General features: G+C 42.7%; 1 protein-coding gene across 1 annotated transcript in view; it reads right to left on the bottom strand.

Moving 5' to 3' along the window:
- Positions 1–24,817, bottom strand: part of LOC128786511 (sodium channel protein type 5 subunit alpha-like) — a 207,029-nt gene that overhangs the window by 63,331 nt on the left and 118,881 nt on the right. The window contains exon 18 of the mRNA XM_053939812.1: positions 6,423–6,890. Coding sequence (XP_053795787.1) covers positions 6,423–6,890 — 468 coding nt within the window. The remainder of the gene's footprint in view (positions 1–6,422; positions 6,891–24,817) is intronic.

Here is a 24,817-nt window from a genome sequence, read left to right as displayed (position 1 = left end):
ACTGGTAGAAACTTGGAAGAAAAGCCATCAGAAATAGTTTCACCTTGTCAAATGAAATGAGTTAGTAATTCTGAAATATATAAGGGGAAGAAGAGAATAAAAACTTGGGCTTTTGATCAATTTCAGGGCAGTACAGAGACTGCACCAATGGAATAGAGACTGAGAGCAGCTAGCTCTATCTTTGATGTGTACAGAGACAGTTACTCATCTACAGCTGGAAACCTATTTTCCCTGGGAAATGTGTTTGGTGAAGTCCAGACAAAGGTATACAAGGGGGGAGAACTGTCAATTGAGAAAAAAAAAACTTATGATTGAGAGAGCAAAGTGTGCTCTGGAGCAAAGAATACCCATCCAGAGTGCAAAATCCAGGTACTGCCCAGCCCTTGGGTCCTCTGTGCAGACCCAGATCCAAACATCCCGAAAATGACAGCAGAGCTGCTGCTGTGCCCAGAGTGGTCTAGGGAAATCCCACTGAGAAGTGGAGCTGAGCAGGTGGGAAACTGGGAAAGCCTGAGAGGCCGTGACAAACACAGCCCTGCAGGCAATATTCCCTGCCAGGTCAGGGAAAGGTGAGCCCCAGGAGACACAGCAGCAACTCTGCAGTTAAGGATTCCTAGAGCCAGGGGTGAGCCTGAGGCAAGAGAACGGGCCAGTCCTCCTCGGGATGGCACAAACTGGCTGTGGGGGGAACTGGGAGCGCAGAAAGACAAGGCAGGGCTCCCGGGGCGTGCGTGCCTGGAGCCGAGGCCGGGCTGGGCAGCGGGGAGCGCTGGGTGCCGGCAGCAGGCAGGCAGCACTTTGTGTGTGACCCAATTAGCCACTGCCTCGGAACAAATCAATAATGGCATTTTCTGGAGACAAGCAGGCAAGTGCTGCTGGCTCGGCACGGCGCTGCAAGCGAAGGCACAAAGGTGTGATCTCTGCGGAAAATTGGCGTCCTGGCCGGGTTCTGTCACTGCAGAGAGGCTCAGTGTGAGATGTGGCCACGAGCCACAGGGCCACTAGCCACTGCAGCGTGGGTTTTCTCCTCAGTGGCATGCTGGGTGGCCAGGAACAAGAGGTTTGAGTAAGGCAGCACATGTAGTAACTCAATTTAAGGAAGGGCAGAAAGATGTAACAACACTGCTGGACTGACTCAAATGAGGAGGAAAGGGAAGAGCCATTTCTTTAGGTAGTACTACTAAAATTTCCTGACTGTAGGAACTCACAGATGAACAAAAGGATCCAGACAGTGAGCCCAAAAACCTGAACCTCACTGAGGCTGTGGTAATAGGTACAAGGTAGGGTTAACTGTAAGTGCAGGATGTTGTATTTTGGGGGCTGATTTAGGACACTCAGCATTACTCATCTGGAAGCTCCTTTAGGCCCATTTATCAGGATTCCTCTGAACCAAAAAGTGATGTCACTGTGAAAAAGGCACACACTGTTCTGGGCTACAGCTGTGGGCCACTTGAAAGGGAAGCAAAACTAAAGCAGAAATTTTTAAAGATAAAAGCTTTGCACTTAGATATCAAATGTAAATGGTACAAACCCCTCTGATGTCTGAAACTTTCAATGTAGCTAAATTGCAGATATGTTGTTGTAGAATCCATTGCATTAGTTGGGCTGGACTGTATCCACTGTATCCACATCTCATCACCTTGCTGTCCCCATAATCTATTTATTTCTTCTTCTGGGGACTGAAAGGTGGTGCCACAAATGAAAAATGGTCATAAAGCAATTACAAGACACTCTGTGGAGGCTCAAGATGGTAATATCCACATTTTAATCATCTAGGAAGGCAAAATGAGAACCCAAAAAAAACCTCGAGAAGATGCAGCCAGTAGATTACTGTGGTTGCTACTGAGCTCTTGGGAGCTGTTTTCCTCCTGGGAAAACCCATATTTTGCATGTCAAATACAGATAAAAAATTGAAAGAGCGTTATTCTTTTTTCTCATTATGAGGTGAAAATCATTAAATCCTTAAGAAATCTTGTGGACTGACAGGGAGAGACTTCCCCAGCACTATGAACAGGCAAAGGAGAAGGGGTTAGATAAAGACACAAACTAAAATGCTGCAATGACCAGCAGCAACACACATATCACACAGCAGTGACAAATTAATTTAGCTCAAGGCAGCTCTTTCTCAGCCTCACTTCCCATTTCTTGTGCCAGTTCTGACTTTCATTGTTCTGCTTTTTGTTTGGATCCTTTCACTGTGGGATGTGTGTGCTACAGGTACAGGTACATGTCCCCTGGCTCTCTGAGCTGGCAGAGCACCCCACTTGCATCTCAGCAATCAAAGGAGATTTGGGAGCCACCAGGTGGGCTCACCCCTTCAAAACTCTCCCAATGACAGTGCCACAAATTGGCAGCTTTCAGGAAGACGGCTGCTGCCAGTGCAAGCTTTGATAATAGAAATGGCAGCTGAAATTTAAACTTAGACATTTCTATTACTCAGAGGAAAATGTGCAGTCACAGAAGGTTTTCTCATCATCTGAAATTTCAAGCTGCCGTGTGCAATGCTCTGGGGCTCATTTCCCATAGCCACAATGGTTTATTTTAGAGTAGTTTTGTGACTTTCTGGGAAGAACCTGGGAATTACCCTTTCTGGTAATAGGACCTGTAAGCTGAGATGATCCTCACCCTAAAACCATTGAGATCAATAACTTTGTGGTTCTGCCTGAGACCAGCATCCCTTTAGCCTCTCTCTTTTAGACTGGACAAGTCAGACTGATGGAAGCACAGGATATCTGGTCTGGGGCCTTCAACATACAGAGAATGTGTAAAAGGTGTGTAAGAGTCGTGTAGGTTTACTAGCTGTGCACTGCAGAGTCATTCATCCACATTATTCCTTTTTATGCATCTCCTGTCACTTCCTTTTCCATGCTCTTGCACCAAAATCCACTTGCAGGAGCAGGAAAACACGTTCTGGCAATGCTGCCAAAGGGCTGCTCAGTTCCAGGTCAGCCAACAACTTTAAAGAGAAGCAGGGTACATTGTCTTCTCCTCAGAAGTAAATGCACATACACATTCCCTTTGTACATACTAAAATATTGAAATATGCAAAAATATGGATTGTAATTAGGGGAAAGTTGGAATAGATTTGAATGTTTAGCATACCCTTGGTATTTCTTGTTTGGTTTCTGCGTGATGCCCTCTGCACAAAATGATACTTCACCCTAATTGTGCCCTCTCAGTGTAATAATGTAAAAATCATGTAAATTTTGCTCTTGTTCAAGTTGTTCTTCCTTTGGGAGCTCTAATCTCATTATCCTGGACATCCTGGAGGGGAGGAGGTAAGGACACCCATGGAGTTGGGGCTTGCAGGATTAAAGCTTCCGGCAGTGAGTGAGGAAATTTATTCCCCACAGTCCCACAGGGATGTCCTTGGTAAAAGGCTCAGCCCACTGTAACATCCCACAATGCAATATCCAGGGAATTGGGATTTCATATCAGCCTTCAGATCCAATAATTTCTTCTGCAGTAACCCACATGTTGATCAAGTGAAATTTTCTCTGAGTCCAGAGATCATACATCTTTGGAATGGGTACCAGTAAAAATGACAGATCTTTGAATTTGTTGGCATCTGCTTTCTCATGGCTCTGCTCCTTTTGGAGATATTTACAGCTGTGCAAATGTATTAGGGTTTTGCAGAAAAGCAAATGCAAAGCTCATCACACAATTATAATTTCTGCTGCTAAGCTTCTTCCTATTTTTGTTTATTTATTATGCCAATGTATTTTGAGTTTTTGAGTTGGAACAGCCTCGTACACACACATTTTCCCCTCTAGGAATTTGTTAAAATTGCTTTCTGGATATATGAACTTGCTGCTTGTTTGGACCTTTTCAGCAGTAAGACCTCTCAGACCTGCAGATAAAAACTGCAAACCATTGATCAGGGCTCTGCACAGGGGAACAGCAGTGACCTGCAGCAGCTGTTTTTCCAAGCCTGGAAAACACTAATGACAAAGCTAATTAATTCATTTCTCTACTCCATGCCTTCTGTTTAATGCACATGCCAGCAGTGAACCACATTATTTCACTGCAATCCAAATATCTCGTGGTAATGCGACAATGTTCCTCTAATGTTTGTTGAGAATTTCATTAAAAGATACATTGGGAAAGCAGAATCTTGGTTTGTTTCTCCTACTGGGTTTTGTTTCCCCCTATTTGGTTTCACTCTGAATCCCCGATGTTTCTATTACACGTGATGATGTTTCAATATTATTGAGACTGTTAGGAGTTTTCTTAATATTTCCAAATCAACTTTTATTCATAATATTGTTTCAGTGAAATGCCTATTTTTCTACATCAGCTCTTTCTCTCATGACTCTAATAGATCTTAGAAAAGCTCTAATTCCACATATACAGTATAAAATAATGATAACCTGTTTCTTGCACTAATTTACAGAGTGCAGCTAAAGAGAAATCTGCATTTCTACACTTCTAAAGCACATTAAGACATAAAAATCCCAAACCCTCCATGCCCTATGCTGGGACTTATCTCGTGAATGTTACTATTTATCTTGAGAGAGCAATGATAGAGTGGTGCAACACCCACCCCTGAGCATGCACAGGCACACACTTCCAGACCTCATGGACACTCGAGTGCAAAGTTTCAATGAACTTTTGCTTTCAGTGTGAAGAAAAAAATCTGAGATTGTTTGAGATTGTTACCATCTGTCAGACATAGCAGAAAGCTGTGGGCATCTTTAAAGACCAAAAAGAAAAAAAAAAAAAAATCACCAAACCCAGAATTCCATAATTAAGCATATTTATACATTATTATCCACATATACACTAGGCAATATTTACAGCTCACCTGATACTAAGGAACAGTCCTGGTTTAAGCTGGGATAAAGTTACTTTTCTTCCCAGTAGCTGGTACAGGGCCATGTTTTGGATTGAGAATGACAATAAATGCTCAGTATATAAACTGGAGGGAAAGCTGGCCAGGGGCCACTGCTCAGGAACTGCCTGGGCATCGATCAACAAGTGGTGAGCAAATGCCTTGAGCATCACTTGTTTTGCATATTCTGGTCCCACTATTATTAGAATATCTTTCTTTTCTTTCCTATTAAACTCTCTTTATCTGAATTCATGAAGTTTACTTTTTTTTTTCCAATTCTCTTCATCATCTACTGCATTCCTATTTCACTTTTCTAATGTTCTCTGCTGTTGGTTCAAATACAGCCGGGGAATAGAGAAGGACTTCAAAGAGGAAAACTAGATGTTATTCATACTACCACACTGATCCACAGATTGTTTCAATAAAATAGTCCCTACACAGACACAAAAAATCCCCCCTAAAAGGGTTTACCAAAAATTGCAGGCTTGTCTTTTTGTTACCTAGGTTTCTATTTGGACAGTGGAGCTTGTGATTAAGTTTTTTGACCTCTTGCTGTTCCACTCCCCAGTGAGATGATCACTGTGAAAGACTTTTTGGTGACACATTGACACTGAAGAGATTTCCACAACACAGCAGCAGAAATTAACCTTAAGCAGCTGATTTGTGCCCAGCTCCTGACACACAGAGTCCTTCCTTGGAGCTTTTTTACGACATCCTTCCCTCTATTGAAAACAACTATTTTGTTTTCAAACTTTCTTCTTCTCAACCATGAGATCGAGGATCCCTCCTGACTGCTGGGTCTGAAGCAGGAGCTTTGATCCAGTGCCTGCTGAACTCCATTGGTTTCAGCCAGCGTCAGAAGGTGCTGGATCAAGGCTGGAGGGTCTGGAAAACATTAACTGGATATGGTGTGTGGAGCTGAGAGATAAAGCTGGTAGAAAAGGGAGAGAGGGAGAAGGAGAGAAAGAAAAGCATTCCCCTGAAGATGTTTCTTTTTCATTTCACACAACACTTCAAACTGCACAGGATTTTTCAGTCTTTACTACTGAGTGGTCTGAAAAAGAATTGAAAATCTGCCATGTCACACCAAAGAGGAGGCAAGTAACTTCCTCTTGTCAGAATACAAATGATAACACATCTTCTCTTTTTCTCTGGTACCTTGTTATATCATCCTCTGTCTTATTGTATTTTAAAGAGAATTACCTGGCCCTCAATTCTTGTTACACAAATCAAACCAAGACAGTGCCCATTTTGAAAAAAATCCTTCACTAACCTAAGATTTGTTCTGTAGCATTCCCATGATTCAGCTGAAAGGGAAAAGAACCAGTCTGCTGTGTGAGAAAGGATTTAATTGCTCTGGTTAGAAGAATTAATCTAGACAAGCGCAAAGAATACAAAGAAAGGAAATTTCTCTTGTTGGAAACTGAATTTTGCTCTTGGATATGCATCTGTAACTTCTTCTGAAGTTAGCAGCATATCAAAGGCAGGATTAAGCCATAGGACATTTGCATCACTAGCCATGGATCCAGACCAGGGGTGGGAACAAAGGGCATTTAATAAGCTGAAATTAACAAATATTTTACTTGCTTACCTGCTCCATTTCTGTAAAGGTGCTCTGCTCCTCATCCTCCTCCTCGATATCTGACTCACCCACAGCAATAGGAACACAAATGGACAGGTCAGGATTGGTCATAAAATCATCATCCGTAATTGCTGGGTGTTTCTCTCCATTTCTAGTCACTCCATCCTCAGCACGGTTCTCCTTGTGGTTCTCCGTGTCTTTGCCGAGCTCGGCCGCGGTGTGGCTGTTCACGCAGTTGTTGAGGGCTCCTGGGTTCTGGGCAACGAGTTTCATCATGGCCTTCTTCTCAGCTGTGGTCTTGGGGTGCCGGAGGACGTGGCAGCAGAAGCTCCAGGCGGCTTTTTTGGCGTACTGCAGGCCCCTGTTGATGCGGGCGAAAGCGAGCTGCAGGTTGTTCATCTCCCCGTCCTCGTCCGGGGCTGAGAGGTTGTCGGCACTGAAGGAGCTCAGCAGCAAGGCAAGGAACAGGTTGAGCACCTGAAAGGAGTGAGGTCAAAAGGAAATCGGTGAACTTTAAACGTGGGGGGCCACGTGTTTGTGTGGAAGAGGTTTTACAGCGATTTCTGTGAGCCAGAGAGAAGTTTGATAAGAGGATCCATGTTTAGCCCTGAATGAATTTCCTACCAGGGTCGTTGACATAGAAACCAAGAAAGAAAGGAAGATAAATAAGAGAAACCTGCAACTGCCTATTCCAAAAAGCACTTTGTCTTTTGTGACCAATGAGTAAAGTGCAAACTTACGAGTTTTGCATAAAAAGAATGTGTAAAAAGCATGCATGCTATAATAAAGGCAAGTTTGAAGCCTTCTGAAAATGTGTTGCTTTGTATTGTGACCATCTCAACTACGGTATGTTTGGTCCTGGAAACAGGAGGGTCTGAGTTTCACCTCATCTATGGTGCCTAATTACAGGTGGTTTCAGCAGGAAAAGGAGTCTGCAGGCATTTTCAGACACATTGACCTCAGGTGCAAAAGTTTAGCATGGACAATAACACACAGTGACATTCCCTTCCTCCCTCTCCACCCCCAAACCCCAAAACACAGAAAATAAAATGTAAAGCTCAGAAACAGAATACAAAAAAAAAAAAAAACCCCAAAAAGCTCTGGGAAGACCTCACTGTGGCCTTTCAGTGCTTAAACAGGGTCTACAGGAAAAATGGGGACAAACTTTCTTGTAGGATTGTTGTAATAGGACAAGGGTAAATGGCTTAAACTAAAAGAGGGGAGTCTCAGACTAGATTTAGGGAAGAAATTTTTGAAGATGAGGATGGTGAGGTACAGGTTCCCATCACTGGAAGAATTCAAAGTCAGGTTGGATGGGGCTCTGAACAACCTGATCTAGTTAAAAATGTCCCTGCTCACTGCAGGGTGCCCTTTAAAGGTCCCTTCCAACCCAAATTCTTCTATGATTCTATGACAATGATGTACATAGGCAAGGCACTTCAACCACACTGTACATTTGGAAACATTTCTAAACATTTGTATACATTTTCACAGACAGTCTTGTTTTAAATATCCTCTGGGCCCTGAAGGAAATCTATTGTGACTGTGAATAAACACCTCTGAGGTCATATAGCTTCAAAAACTTCTCCCTCCAGGCTAAAACAAGCCATCACAACCAGATATCTATGGCCAAATCTGAGCAAGACTCACTCCCAAAGCAGGTTTGGTTCTGAAAATGCTGTTACTAGTCAGGAAAAAAAAAAATAACAAAACAAAACAAAACAACAAACTATTTGAAGATTCTCACAGGTCTATGAAAAGATCCAAACTGAACTTGAGATTGTGTGTTACCTTCCTCTTGTTCTTGTCACTTCAGAACTCTATACTTTTGCTGGCAGTGAGACACAACTAGGAATTTAAGTGATATATTTGATGGTTTAAACCTCTTTTTACACCCCTGCCCCAAATAAATACCATTATTTCAAATAAATAAAACCAGCTTCTTCTCGAAGGCCATCCCCAGTAATATATCTCACAACCTGGTCACCAGTTGCTGTATATTGAACATTACATCTGCTCATGGTCTGAGAAGAAATAAATTACACCTTTTGTGCTGTATTTATCAGGGCAAAAAGTTCACACTGGAGGTGGATGCTTGGGATGACAGGAATAGGGCAAAGGTGACTCAAACCAATATCTGCTAAAATATATTTACCCCAAAACAAACCAATCCCAAATTGCCTGGTATCAACTCAACTGCTGCCTGTACCAAGTGGGTGGGTGACAGCTCTGGGTACTGCCACGGAGAGGTCAGTGCTGCAGCACTCCTGCCATTTACAGCAATAAAATGGACTTTGTGCAGGTATTTTCTCGGTGATCTCTTAATGCTGCCAGAAATACCTGTAAGCCTCCTGATTTCTCTTTCTGATACGACTCTAAGTTGATAACACCTGCTAGACCAACATAAACAGCATAAAAAGCACTTCTATTTAACTGGGCCTTACCAAAGAGCCACAATCTTTTGCTATCATCCCCTTACTCTGTTCCCTCTTATTTCAAATATTCAGAATATATGGGATAAAATTCTGAAAACCTGGTCCTAATCACTCCGATGACACTGTGTTTGAAGTGCCCTGCCAGAGCTGTTTTGTAAAGTACCCTTTGCAATCACTGTGATTGAAAACAAAAGCAGTTGGTGGCACAGCAGATACCCCCGTCCATTATGAACCACTGAATAAACCATCACTGCCCCGAGCACTGCCCTGCTCTAAAGTAAAGTGAGATTAAAGCTAATTGTTTCTTAGCTGGTCCACCACACTGACGGCTTGTGTGGGTCTCCTCAGCACTGTGGTGGCCTGGTGGGAATCAGTTTTTCCTTTCACACCCCACTCGCAGGGATTGCAAGTGATGCTGTGTGAAACCAGAGCAGTGGATGTGCAGCCAAGCAGGTGGGAGCCCATCAGGGAAGGAGGCACTGATGGATCCCCTTTAGCCATTTTCAACCCAGTTTGACAGCAGGATGAGGTCTCAGAGATAACCACACTGCTACAAGTGTCCTGAAAATAAGCACGTGTGTATGTAAGAGGGAACAGCTGGAGGAAGGGAGGGGATAAAGGAATCCAGAATAAAAATCTTCTGGACTCTGTAGGTACAATTCAACTACCTTAACAGAGGTGTCTGATGATGTTGGAGGGTATCTGAGATATCTGCACCTGACCTACAGGAGGTCTGGGTCCTCCCAGAGCTCCAGCTGACACCCAACCAGGGCATCCCAGGGTGTTGCAGGAGGGGACAGATTGGCCAAATTTAGGGGGCTGAATTGCTCATCAAGGATGGCAGCTGCCTCCAGCCTCAGACACCAAACCCTGAGGATCTAATGGTGCATCTAAGCCTCGTTTCAATCAGAAATTCATCTTGTGGACAACAGAGACTGACCAAGCACAGGTGACCACACCAGGGCTACGTCTATCTGCCAATGTCTAGTGCCAACTGACCCTTCCATGCCCGAGTCATCCTCAGGCAATTGCCCAGAAGGACACGCTGTTCTGGGAGATCTGTGTCCAGCTGGAGGCCAGGATGGATACCTTGCAGTACCCCCAGTGGTCCTCAGGCAAAACTGAGTCAAGCCCTAGACCTCTGCAGAGTAGTGATAGCTCAGACATCTCCATACATGAATATCTCCTTGTATGTGCAGGAATTTCGTTATCTGAAGCTGAATTTCATCCTGTACTTCATTAACTCTGCTCTTCACTAAAGGTTTGAAACACCTTGATTCACTTTTCTGTATTCATTTCAGACATCAAGCTACATATATACATTAGATATGTTTGTCTAGATGCACCTGCAGGCACATGTAATAGGTGGTAGCATCCTCAGTGTTGTTATTTACCATGGATTATTAAAGCAATTTTCAATTAAATTTTCTTCCCAGAAATGCAGCTGACATTTTGCACAAAGACCTATTTGCACTTCATGATTTTAACCAAAAATAAATCTCAGATATCATTCCCTGCTTCCTTCATGAGCAGGTAATCTCAGAGTTGCATTGCTGGGCATTCAAACAGAATGAACTGCTGAGTAAGCACTTTATGTTTACTTATTCCCACATTTTACTGTACACTGCATTTTCCAGAAAAAAATATATGCCTAACCCATGACACCCACATTTCCTGTAAAAGGTTATTAATAATACCCAGTTCCCCTGGCTGCTAACACAGTGCTTTCAGTTTAAGCAAAAGCAAACTAAAGATTACCTCAGTTTCCAAAAGCAATGGCAGATTTTTATGTCCATGTGGATCCCCTTAAAAAGAAATTTGCTTTCCAGTGACACTGAGCAGCCAGACTGTGAAAGCAGGTCGCTTTTTTGGTCTTTGAGGCTGGGAATCAAATGACAGATGCACTCAAAGAACCCCAAATTCTTTTGGTATAATTATGTTAAGCTTTTAGCCTAATGACAATCCAGCATGCTTTCGTTTACATTCTCACTTTTAATGCCTTTTCCAAAGCTCGCGACTCTGGTTGTGCCAGGGTAAGGCACAAACGATCAGATGAATCCAGCCTTATGTCAGGTGCCTCCCCGAGGTGCTTAAACTGGACTTTTCCCAAGATGTCTGTAGACAATGGAGACAGTCTGGCATCCCAGGGGATGCTGAGGAGCTGAGCAATGCCCACCCAAGACTAAGCAAGCTTGGATTTTGCATCTCAGAGCTGGATTAAAGGTAGATGCAGCTGAAATAAGCCACACAGAATCACTGAGTATCTCAAGCTGGAAGGACCCACAGAATCATCAAGCGCACCTCCCCGCAGGCCTATCTTAAATGAAATCATATGACTAACAACGTTGTCCATTGTCACACCCAGCAGGTGCCCTGGCAGCCCATCTTGGTGACAATCACACTCCAGGACAGGGGTGACCAGCCTTTACAACCAGACAGCCTTCCCCAGGGCAGAGCGGAGCTCAGGGTGTTCCAGCCTCACCCTGAGCAGCAGCACAGGGCAACAAGCCAGGTTCTGTGCAAAGTGCTGCACCAATTCTGTGCTGGCAGCACACAGTGAAAAGTGAAAAGCACAGGGGCCTGGAGCTGTCAGGCTGATTCCAAGCTCCCCATCTATGGGGGAGAAACAGGCTGCTGGAAGCACCCATCCTCCCCAAAAAGCTCTAGGCAGGGAGACACATATGCTGCTGTGGTAGGCTGCAGTCTAAATATCTCAGCTCCTTTTGTGTCAACACAGGGCAAAATCAGACAATTTCTATTCAGATGACACCTTCTCATCAAGTCCTGTTTGAAGATATATCTGCAAGCACTGCTGTTGAAGTTAGAATACTTTTGGAACAAAAGCATGAGGCTACTTCTTCCTTTCCCTTCCACCTTTTTGTTTGCCTTGATTTGGCAAAAGTGGAGCAACATAAATCTTTATGTATTTAACCTTCCATCTGTCATTCAGTCAGTGTGCAGACCTCCTGAGCTCCTGTGAATTAACTCAGCACTGCACTCACTGCCCTGGACCCTCACTGGTGTCACCCAGGAGGAGGGGAAGGGATTTGACACCTTGCTTCCCTGGGGAAGAGAAACCTCCTAGGAGCTAGCCAAGCAGAGTTTGCTGTAACAACAGGGTCCAGAGCAGAAAATACCCCCATCAGTGAAATCTACCAGGAGAAAAACAAGCCATTAATCCAAATTGTAACCCTGTGGCAGCTCATTGTCACTTCTGTCACTCAGCAGCATAGGAAAGGCCAGACAGTGCATGTGAAATACCTGCCAGGATTGCCAGCTACTCATTTAATACTTTTTTATTGTGGATAAACCAGGGCCCATACACCTGCAGTGCCTGGTAGATACAGACCAGCAAGAAGCTCTTCAGGCACTCTCTGACTAGTGAAAATATCTGATTTTCTTCCTTCATGTTGATGGATGGCAGTGGACATCTGCACTGTTCTTTGGCTAGCACAGATGGGAGAGATGCAGTTTGTTCTTTGGAGACCTTCTAGCAAGCCTAACAAAATAGGTGCCAATTATTATATTTTGTTTAGTGTAGCAAAATCCACTAAGCTGCAAAGAAAAACTGTTAAGAAAGGGGCTTTCATTGCACTGAGTAAGTGTTAGATCTAAGTTAGAGATCTGCAGTGATAGGTCAGTAATGTAGTCAGTCTCTCTGGAGGATTATTTCTTTCCTTGGAAGTGTATTTTCCAATCCTTTGTACATTTTCATCCCAGGGCAACATCTACTAAGAGAGAGTATTCCCGCAGAAAGCAATTTACATGATCAGTTATTTTCTATATTCCCTTCCTTATTCTTTCAGCTATTTGTGCTTGGATAAGAAGCTTATATCCTCCCAGCCCAGTTTCTCTCTATCCTGCAGTCAATCTCATAATCCCATTCTTCTGGTATCTTAGTTTCTTGTTGTCAAAATGATCATGGTGCCACAAGATTGGCAAGAGGTCCCTGTGGCCTGGGGCAAGTGAGGGAGAGCATAGGTTGCAGCACCATCAATCTCCTTCATTTTTCTTGCCCAAGACCAGCTAGGAAAGCACATGGAAATGGGGATATAAATTTCTTGCCTTGCAGCCACACAACTTCCCATGTGGAAAGTGTTTGAACCCACAAACAGGACAGCAGCTGCAGGTGGGAAGGTTGTGGGGCACTGTAGTACCCCTGTAATACCAATTCTTCCAACAGGAATTTTTTCTCATCAACTCTGTATTAGTCTCTTAGGTGAAATAGCTGGTGTGTCTATTTAAATATAAGAAAATTAATTTTAATAAGAACTATGCAGCAAATACAGTCAATTTCCTAAGTAAAATCTCTGAACTACTTCATGATAGTAATGAGAGTGGATGTTCTCCTTAGGAAAGAAAAAATGTAAGTTATATGGTAAAAATAATTATTTCATATGCAAAAAGTGGCCGTAATTTTGGAGATTTCATGTGAATGATTTCTATTTACCAGAAAAGGGAAAGAACAAGGCTTAATTTTACCTCTGGCCTATGAAGAATAAGTAGGGAGGCAACTCTAGGAACGGGGTGAGTTGAGGGTGTTCCTCCTATCCTGAATGTTTTTGTGGTATTTACAATAAAGCTGGGGGTTTTACTGCCCATTCTTCCTTTCAGGTATTGAACTTTATATTTCCCCACAGTTTTGGTGTGTCTGGTGCAGCTGTTTGTCTCTCTGAGCAGTGCAGGGCAAGTGATGCTGCATGGCAGCTGTGCTCACCTGTGTTTGATGGGGTGGGGAATGATCACCCAGTTTCTCACTTCAGAGTTTAAAGGGGTACCTGTAATTAATGGGGCAGATTCCTCAGTTCTGTTCTCATCACTTTGCAGAGGAGGGACCAGCCTCTAGCCTCTGCCTCTCCTCATCCCCAGGTCCTGCAGCACCCCACAAGCTGGAAGAGCGAGGTGCCTGTGTCCTTGTCCCTTGAAACACAGTCCTGGAAACATAAATCTGAGGCAACCCGTGACATTTCTTACCACAACCTGGTGGTTGCCTCATTTTGCCAAGACTTTTTCTTTTGTTATTCACCTACGTGCATATAACTGTGCAGACAGATTGTACCACTCCAAATCTGGTCAAGAATTATTGAATTTAGATTTCTTTTGTAGCTGATGACTTTCAGTGTTTTTTTTCTATGTTCCTTAGAAGTATTAGAAGATGAGTCTTTGGAAACCAAGTGTTTTCTGATCTGAAATTCCAAGTCTCCCAATGTTATATGTGAGGAGGAAGAGATGGTGAGTGGAGTCAGATAAATTCTTCCCACTACTGGAGCCATGGCATACAAACAAACATGTTCCTGCAGGTTTTTCATCAGATAGCAAAACAACATTAATTCACCAGAGTAGCAAGGGCTCCATCAGAGCTGCTGTGGACTTCTCAAACCAGTGTCTAGACAGACAAAACGTGCTGTGAGACAAGTCCAGTTCAAAACTCCTCCCAGCAAAACCAGCTGTGTTTGTGATGTTAAAGGCTCAGCGTACCCCAAAAACATCAGGGAAACTGTGGAAAGTTTATTGTTTGCAAACCAAGAGACAATTACCCTTCTACTAAGTCAACAAAAGTGTTTGGCTGTCCTGCTGGGAGGATGTCAGGATAATCAGAGAGCAAGACAGGCTGCACAGTCTGGGGAGTCTTTGCTGTTGCTGCTCCCTGCAAGGATCGATGGTCAGTGAAAAACACCTGCATTACTCCTGGAATATTTTCACTGGCTGCATGCAAATAACAGCTGCTCTACCAATTATACAATGACTAATAGGAAAAAAAAAAACCCTCTAATTTTGGATGCTTAAGCTCTGCAGTTTTTACCTGAAGACCACACCAAACCTAACCCTAGGGGGCTCACGTGGAGGACACTGCCCAGTCCAGGCAGAGTGGGATCCCTGGAGTCATCCTTTTACAATTCAGATCCTACACCTCCACAGAGAGGGGGACACTCAGTCGTGACCAAGGACTGTGCTAAGTTTTGCCCTTAGTCATCGTGTCCCTTGGCCAGTCAGGACTGGAGATCAAGAGAAAGAGGTAATTCTCATTCACACATGGCAGAAAACAGCTGGGGAAAGGTAAGGCACAGAGAACCAAAAGGATAAAAAACCCCACATGGAAACAGAGTAAAATTTAAAGAAAATCAGTAAGTAATTTTAACAAGTAAGAAAAGCAGTAAGTAATGGCTCCCTGTGGCCAATATATTACAACAAAGAAAAATCAGCATGAGGGTAGGCCCAGAGACTCAAAAATTAAATCAGAGAGTCAAGAAATAATTAATATTATCTTTCCCCCCCCTTTATTTTTTTTTTTAATTTCAAGGAGATCATGGTTTCCTTTAAAAATCTTACTTTCTAATTCATTTCCCAGGTTTAACATTATAATTTGGGTTCCATCACAAAATCATACTTTCCTATTAAGTGAAATGCAAAAAGGATACCTCTACAGTGAATTTGGGAGGTGTAAGGAGGTTCTGATTTTTGTGCATTTTGGAAGTGCAGATTCCTGGAAGGGTAGAACAAAGTGACAGAGCTGCCTGCCAGCCAGGAGGCCTTCTTTCAGAAAATCTTCAAAATAGATTTCTACCAGTAATTTTGCACAGTATGACATCTCCTGCCTTCACAGCACATGGCTGGGCTTGTGGCTTTCACAGACTTCTGTTGGAGAAGCCCCATGACTCAGAAGTGGGACAAAGCCCCACATTTCAATAAAGAAATGGGAGGATTTAGCAGCAGTGGTGCCAGTTACATCTCCAAAATGAAAGCCATGCCCTGCAAAGTGGGAGGTGCTGACACACACACACACACCTCACTGCTGTCCTAAAAAGTGACCCAATTCATCTTCCAGCACCTGCTCCTGGGTCCCACAGTGTCCTCAGTGTCAGCTCATCCCCTTGGGTCTCTGGCTCAGCTGTGGCTAATTCTGCACATTTCTTAATGCTTCCTAAATTCCCAGGGAGATATCCATGGGTAGGAAGGGAAGGATGTCCTTACCCTACAGGATATAGCTGGCTCTGAGCTGTGCTTTTCAGAGAAAACTTACTAGAAACATAAGAAAAACACTCCAAGGAGGATTGGCTACCAGCATCCTTCAATCCAAATCTGTGCTCCACCACATGATCAAAGTAAACTCATCTTTCCAGGCAAAATAACTTCATCTCTGACTTCCTTCTTATATCAGAAAACACAAAGGCATTTTGCTGATGTGGAAATTTGAAAATCATTTCAATTATTAATTGTATCTTGGGTGTCGGTCTAGCAGCTGCGGTTACTAAAAACTTTTAGTGCAAGATGGGTAAGCAAAGGAGAAATTTGATGGTATCAGTTGTCCTTAAGAACATTTCTGTGGGTTTATTCTCACTGCCAGTGTGCTAGAGAGAAATCAGGAACTGTGAGCCAAGAACCTTGGCCATTTTATGACCTAAAAATTGCACCTCAGTAGCAAACAAAGACCTGCTCCCCATCCCTGAGGGCAAGCAGCTGACTTCTCTTCCCCCAGGCAGGATGGATTTGTGCCTGCTCTCCCCAGCCAGGGCTGTTCCCTGAATGCCCAGGCACCAGCTGGGATGGGGTGGCCAGGGAATGTGCTAACCAAGACAGGGAGGGACACTCATAATGTTTGTTTTCATGCCTCAGTTTCTAGAGGAAGCCACCTGCCTATGTTTTCAAACAGAGATCCCTCAGCAGGCATTTTGCACTTGCTGAATCTCCCAGAAATGGGATGGAACAACATCCAAATGTGGAGACAAGAGAACGACAGGAGGGGAGAAGGGACATGGAAGTCTTCCTGGAAGAAACACCTGTACAAAAGAGTTTGTAACACAAGGAGCAAGAGAGTGCTCTTAGTTGTACATTTTCAATGAATGAGTCTGCATGAGGGGGGCCAGAAAGAGAAGGGAACTTGTGCTGGGGAGGAGGCTGCAAACAGAGGAAAAAGGGCATGAACTGCAAGTAGAGCTGCTTGAAAACCTTCCATGCCCAAAGATTTTGGAACTTTCCATGAAAATTCAGCATGGAAAACATCAGGTATATTTCCATCCAAATGCTAAGGTCACTCGGCATGTGCCCTTTTCAAGAGAAAATATGACTATGACCTACAGATGGCAAAACTTGGTCAAAACATAAAATCCCTTTTGCATTTAATTAATTGCAAGAATTTCAAATGGCTTCAGGACAGCATCTTGGAGCTTGCTTGTGTATTGGGAAGGGTGAATTCAAGACACACAGTGAGATGAAGCTTGGAGAAGATGTCATGGAAAGCAGAAACCCAAAGCAACGTGGAAACAGGAGGAGGTTTGATCTAAGGGTGAGATGAGGAAGAGTAGAGCAGAGATGTGAGGCAATGTGAAAATGAGAATTATAATCACCTCTCCTTTGGAGATAGGCTGAGAGGGTTAAGGGACTTCAGCCTGAAGAAAGAAGGTTCTGGGAAGACCTTAGAGCACCTTCCAGTGCTAAAAGTGTTACAAGAGAGCTGGAGAGGGACTTGGGACAAGGGCATGGAGTGATAAGACAAGGGATAATGGCTTTAAACTGAAAAAAAGAGAGATTTAGATTAGATACAAGAAAGAAATTTTACACTGTGAGGGTGGTGAGGCACTGGAAAAGGTTTCCCATCCCTGGAAGAATTCAAGGCCAGGTTGGAAGGGCCTTGGAGCAACCTGGTCTAGTGAAGGTGTCCCTGCCATGGCAGGGGATTTGGAATGAGATGATCTTTGAGGTCCCTTCCAACATAAACCACTCTTTGATTCTAGGACAATGAAGGCCAGAACTGACCAAAATGGAAGAAAATACATTTTAGGTAGAAGATAATTAAAGGAATGGCAGATTTGGTTCATATTCACTTAGAATTAATCTAAACAAGATTCTGGCTAAGGATGACCCAAATAAAACAGGAAAAAAAATATTAACACATGAATCTGGAGTCAAGGAAATAGAATAAAAGGGACTGAAATAGTAGCAAAGAAACAAAAATTATAAGAGAGATGAAAAATCAATAGGTTTGGTTCTCCTTTCCCTTGTATTGTTTGCAGTAATATAAAATTGATAGAATAGATCTCTATCTGTTGGAGATTCTCCTCAGTAAGTGTGGGTCAGGGGGTTTATTGAATTTAGAGAAGTTTAACACAGTAAGGCACAGATGAGTGGAATTTCAGAAAGATGAAGAAATGTGGAATGGTAGCAGGAGACCAAAGGCAGGACCCCTTTGCAGGAATTTCTCACTGTTCAATAAGACCTCAAAAGGCAGGAAATTGGTATTTGATCTACTACACTTATTTTCCAAATACATTATTCAGCATTTTTCCTTGGGAAGCCACAGACCATATGGGTGCTGGGTGGAGAAATCCAGATATGAATGTGCATTGTACATGGAAAAGATAAATTCCAGTGTCTCTTAAATATCATACACCTGCTAAGAAGGTTAAGTCTGTCATGACTCACTGGTTGTTTCACATATTCTTTTTAACAAGATATTTCTAGAGGCAACTGTTAGAATGAACAGTTCACTGCTTATTTTTGGTGAAGAAAAATAATATTTGTAACAGATTTAAAAAAAAAAAACAATAAGATGTTTAAGAGTAGTGAATAATGTATTAATTTTGTACCACCTGGTCTATTTTAGCATTAAAACCTTGCCTTTCCCTCAGGACATGTTAAGAATAATTCTGTTGTCATTACCCTTTCAATGACATCCAGACAACTTGCACTGTGACATTAATAAAAAGAGACACATTTAGTTGTACCTACCTTTGCACACTCTTGCCCAATTAAATTTGTCTCAGTGCCTTCTAGATTTTAATAACTACCCAGTTATTAGCAAGAACTTAACCACTGACAAACCCCTACTTACACTATTAATCAAGGACACTTGTAGTACAAAAAGTGGGCAGGTTTATCCTACTGATGCCTACTACATGAACAGGGCTGCAGTTTTCCAAATAATAACTTAGCTCCCCTTCAACCTCCTGGAATTCAGCAAATAATCCACTAGAATCTTCACAAGTAAAATATCTATGACAACATAAAGCATACATATGGTGTATCTTATTAAAAATATTTCATCTTGTCAGTAGTTCATATAACGGAGTCAATGCTTAAACAATATTTTTAGAGAAATATCTTTGATTTGGAAACACAATTAGAACAAAATGCATGAGGATGGTTTCCAAGGGGTTGGGTTAATTGAATTTATGTATTACCATTCTTCCTCCTTCATATTACCAAGACACCTCATACCCATAAATGCTAATGGAAGATAGTTTTGTATTCCCTTATATACATGCCTAAGGAAGGGCACTAGCATTGTTAACAGATTTTATTTCTCTCTGATATATCCCAGTGACTCATTTATAGATCAAGAAGCAATATTTATAATTCTACCAATGAAAATCTGCACCAAATGCCAAAATCTGTTAAAGTCCACTAAAGAATCTGCTTTGGATTATTGCTTTGGGAATTCCTTATGTCAAAAATAAATTAAAAAAAAAACAACCAACCAACCAAACAAACAAACAAAAAAAAACACCCAAAAACTTAGTCCTCTTTTTGTTTTCAGCCTCCTTTCAGCTTCATCAGAAGCAAAAGCTCACTCCTCTTCTGTATGCCAACTTCTATGGGGATTTGAGCTAGCTGTATTTTCAAATATCTACCTTTCTGTGCATGAATATTGCAGGGAAAAAAATTGGCAAATTTTAGCATATATTCAACAAGAACACCATATAATACCTTGAAAACACACTTGTCCCCTAACAGAAGATGCAAGCTCAGATTTAGTCACCAAGTGCCAAGACTCAACTCTTCAGAAGCAGCAACTGAGCCTGTAGCAGATACAGACTCTCATAAATCTGAAGTGACAGAAAGAAGCAGATTACTTTTTAGAAGTAGGTTTTGAAAGTAGTCACTCCTCCCATCTATTTTCAAGTGCATTTCCCTCACATATCTTGGGGGAAGCAGACCTAAACCTCCCAGATTTGAATAGACTCCACTCAATCTACCATAGAATGGCATTTTTGAAACCCAGCAGTCTTTGATGGCTCATCATAAATACAGTGATGTTAATTTCCCCAGACTTTTTAGCACCAGCATCTGGTGTTACACATGGGGGTGGGATATATCTACCCAATAAAATAAATTATAGTTATTTATGTGGGTACTGATAAATCACACAGCTTTTAAAGCCTGGAGTGTCAGGCAAAAGCTTTGTATTTAAAGCAACCCACAAGAGGATGGAGGCTTTCCATCTCTACTAGGAGCCATCAGAGGCAACTGGACTGATTGATGCCTGGTGTCAGGATTTATTTTTTTGAAGCATCAGATGATGCCATCTGTTTCTGGTGGACATTTCTTTAACCCTGAGGATGTTTAATACTTAAGCAGATATAGCCAAATACTTGCCCAAAAGCAGCAACTACCTGAGTGCTCCTCTTCCCAAGCGCTTCTCAAGAAAGGATGGATAATGGGGAATACAAATAGCTAAAATTGCTTTGGGACACATGGAGTGTTCAGGTAGCTGGCATGGAAATAATGAAGGGAGAAGCTGGGAATGTGCTGGGGTTTAGCTGCCTCCCTTGGAGGTTTGATCTCTGCAGCATCACACCAAATATTCCCGCTGCCAGACGTGAGAACAGATGAGTAGAAGCAAGAAGGACAGCAGTGACATGCTGACAGTTGTTCTGACACCACTTTCTTTGTATCCCCAGCTGAGCTTATTGATGGATTCTGGGCTGCTCTCCTGCAGAGCCACATGTGACTCGGGAAAGGAAACTCGCCTCCCTTACATAAGTGCCCGAGCTGATGAGACAGACTCAAATGACACTTCCACTTCTCGCTAATGATCCCTTGGGCTCCCTGGCTTCTTCTGGACCCTCAAACTCTCCAGCCTTTGTTGCCAGTATTTCCCAGCTCTCATTATGGCTCCTGCAGCTTTCTGATCAATCCTGCTCCTCCCCGGTGTCCCACGTGCCCTTCGCTCGCCGCGTTGCAGATTTTGTCTGTCCTGACGATGACTGTTCCTGACATGCCTATTCCTGCCTGTTTATCTGCTGGCCCTCTCAGCTGATGTAACCAAAACACAAATGCATATTGCCAGAATGTTGGGAGCTGCTGAAAGAGCAGATAAGGTGAATAGCAACATCCAGGACATGAGCATTGGGGTGCAGAGAGAGGGGAGGGAAGGGAGTGTTAATGTGAGACTTGGGACAACCTGAACTCTCTTCAAATCTCTTATGGCTTCCCTGCTCCTTGCAAAAAGCTGTTTTTCCACAAGTTTCACGTAGTTGCATCTTATTCTCTCTTCCTTCCATTGTGCAAGAAGTGGAACCAATGGATCCCAAGGAGAGTATGTGCTTAGAGGCAGAAGTACAACATGTAAAGCCTGAGGACACTGCAGACCTCTACTGTGATTCAAAAATTAAAAATCTAAACCCTAAATGTTGTATTTTGGGCTGTCATACCTTCTTCCCAAACCTGCTTTAATTTCCAGCAAGCAGATCTAACCTAGTTAGATTTGCAATTAGAAGGCACAGAATATTTTAAAATTCCACTTCATTTGTATTAATAATTAGATGCAATACAAATACTACATTTTCCTCCAAGGAGATTAACCTTTACTCACACAGTGGATGTCTTCAGTGGCCCCCATGAGTAAGTCATGTTTGTCATAAAATGCAAAAATAATTACTTGATTCAGGGCAGCAAGTCTTGCTTTAACCCTTTCTCTAGGGACAGACCCTTTCTCTCTCAAAACCCACAAAAATGGGGCTTTGGTATTCTATATTTGTATATAATTTGAAAAGAAAATAAGGAGATAGCTGGAAAAGTGCTATCATATGTCATCAGAGTTCCATTCGCATTCATTTATTGACAAAGGTTGTCTGAATTAAAGAGGCCTTGTACTTTTTGGGGTAAAACAGCCCTTCACCACCCTTTAAAAAGTTTTATAGTCTTGAAATTCCCTGGTTTAATGCTTCCTGTCTTTTAAAAGCGTTGGGGTTTTGATGTATCTTCCCTCAGTGACAGCCCTATCATGTCAGGCAGAAATACAAATCTCCATCTGAAGACCACCTTTGACCATCCTAATATGCTTTGGTCGTCTGAGCTCTTGAAATGTAAAATTGTAATCCACTTTTACCCAGGCCTGTAAGATGCTATTTTGCTATTACTTCTGGTTTTACTGCAAGGGATAATGATCGTTCTCTGTACCCATTTCATTTAAACAAAGAGAAAATCTGACATTACCATAAGCCTCTTTCAAGCCCAGACGTGATCTGCTGAGAAATTTGCAGTGATGGAGAAGCATCAGCATTGAGTGAGACAGGACTTTATGGATACTCCTACACTAATAAATTAAATGTGCTCAGGGATGTTTTCTGGCACTGAGGGCAAATGCAAAAGAACATCTCAATCTGTGTTATTAAACTTCTTCATACTCTGCCCTGACCACAATATTCCAGCTGGGATAGACCTGTGCAGCTCCCATACAGCCAGCCAGCTGATGGATTCCCACAGGGTGGGCTACCAGTTCTCCTTCACAGGTGGCCACAGAGACTCACTCTTATGTTCCTCAATGAGAGATCGTGGTGCTCAATTAGTGGCACTCAGTAATTAATTCTGGAAAACGGTTTATACAGAAGCAAAGGCCCCATGTTGAAGACCATGCAATCCAAATATCAGCCCTGTTTCACACATTTACACACTACACATTACAGCTGCCTCTTTTGTAGTTTTTTATCTGTTTTCTTGACTCTAAACATTGAACTAAAGGCAACTTTAGCAAACAAAGCAAAAAAAAAAAAAAGTATTAGACACATGGGACCCAGTGACCCCTTATATTTCTTAGGCTCTGTTATTTAGGAAAGTGGTTCAGGGCAGGGAATTGCTGTGAATTTCTTTTCATAGATTAAGCTTCACATAAAGCTATAGTCATTTCTCTTCCCCACCCAAACAATCCTCCCAGTCCCAATCCCAAATATTTCTCTTGCACATCTGTCAGGCCAGGATCCACGCTAAATGACCCTTCATCTTTCTTGCCTTTCTCCTCCTTCTAGGCCATTATTCCCATCCAGGTTGCATTGGTGGTGCTCAGGACAATGTTCTCATGGTCAGGAGGGAGACTCTTGTAAAAGAACAGGATGAAGTGGAAGCACTAAGAAGTTCTGCATTGCTCCCATTCATAGAATCATCTCCTGCTTTGGGTTGGAAGGGACCTGAAAAATCACCTATTTTCACCCCCTCTGCCATGGGCACAAAACCTTCCACTAGACCAGGCTGCTCAAAACCCTGTAACTTGATTTTTCTTTCTTGCCTGGCTGCAGAACTGTGTGTCTGTCAGAACAGCTCTGGTAACTAATTTTATAAACAGACTTTGTCTGTCCAAGAGGGAAATGGTGGTGAATGACTCGTAATGAGGTTCTGTTTGTGTCTGACTAGTTTGAAAATCCACTGCTTTTAACCTGATGGAGGTTTAGTGGGACTTTCCCAGAACACCTCTTCAAGAATCCTTTCCTACATGGAATTGTAGGAAATGCATGTAGGCAGGCACAATCCTCTTCCACCCAAGAATGTGACATTTCCATATTTCTGCCTGTCTCATGAGCCAAATTACAACAGAAAAAAAATCCATAAAGACTTCCTGAGATGTGGAAGCAGAATAGAAAGATGGGTTTCAGGCACATTTGACTTTTTCAGAGAAAAGTTTCCACTGAGTTTAACCAAAGTGGTCACTTCAAATCTCATCCAAATGCTGCTGAGCAGCTCTGCTGCCAGGCACTGAAATTACCATAGGAAAACACAGGACCAGAAGGTCCTCTTGGGTCAATATATTAAGCCACATGGGGATTTCTACAGCTGTTTGCCTCCTAGGATGGCAGGGACAGAAAGAGGTAGTTTTAGGGGCTATTTAGTCTGATATATTTAGATTTTTTTGGGTAGTTAGATATTTTATGACTTCACAGACTCCATTAACCAGATCTGACTATAAAGGTGCCTCCATGTAATAATTTCAGATGTAGATGTTCACAGTGACTGATACATATACTCTCAAACATTTTCTGTTGGTAAGCTACTGGATCATAACATAAATATTTAAACAGGGCTGAGTGCATGACCTTACACTTTGTATTTCATAATTCCATGCATCATGCATTAATTCAATAATGGTTATGCAATCCTGCCTACAGGATAGTGTTATACCCTAGAAATTGGTGGTGCTTTCTACCTTAGTGTTCTCAGAAAATGTCATCAATATTTTCCTGAGTGAATGGACAGCAGGGAAAAAAAAAGGCTAGGACTGATCCTAAAGCAGGAATTCCATTCTTATATTCTGCTTTTAAGGAAAATTCTTAAGGTGCCACTTTCCTGGTTACAGACCCTACATGTTTACATGCTTGTGACTCCAATAATGCAGGATCCACCACAGAAATGCAGCAGTGATTTGCCAGCTTGTGGTGGATTGGGGAACAGGGCTGGATGTGCCATGGATGTACTGGGATGTGTGAATGGGACTGAAGTGAGACAACAGCAGCCCAAAACTCAGCCCTGAGGGCCAGTAAATGCACTGCAGCTCTGTGGCTTTAACACTAAGAGATGCTTTGTGGCTCATACAGCCCAGCTGGAGCAGGAGCAGAGACAGCGAGTGCATTTCAGGCTGTCCTTCCCTTGGTGGCACTTCAGGAGATGCTGGCAGGATCCATACTTCATCCTGGTGGCCATCAGAGGATGAAAGTGTGGCTTGGCCAATGTGTGTCACACACACCCAACGAGGTTGGGAGGCTGTCCTGCCCGTGATGGAAATGTCACTTTTATTCATGCATGTTGTTAGCACCCAGCACACACAGCTGTCCCCTGAGAAGTGGCTGGTGTCACATCGACTCTCACCAGAGCAGGGGGCACCAGGACCTGCCTCGTGACCCTAATTCTCCTACGTCATCTCAATAATTCCTGTCTTGGTGATTTTCCTTGTTCACCTCAGTAACATAAATATACATTAAAAAT

Source organism: Vidua chalybeata, chromosome 1 (genome assembly GCF_026979565.1).
Source record: "Vidua chalybeata isolate OUT-0048 chromosome 1, bVidCha1 merged haplotype, whole genome shotgun sequence".
Taxonomy (NCBI): domain Eukaryota; kingdom Metazoa; phylum Chordata; class Aves; order Passeriformes; family Viduidae; genus Vidua; species Vidua chalybeata.
The sequence above is the reverse complement of the archived record's forward strand: the minus strand, read 5'-3'. Positions and strand labels throughout refer to the sequence as shown.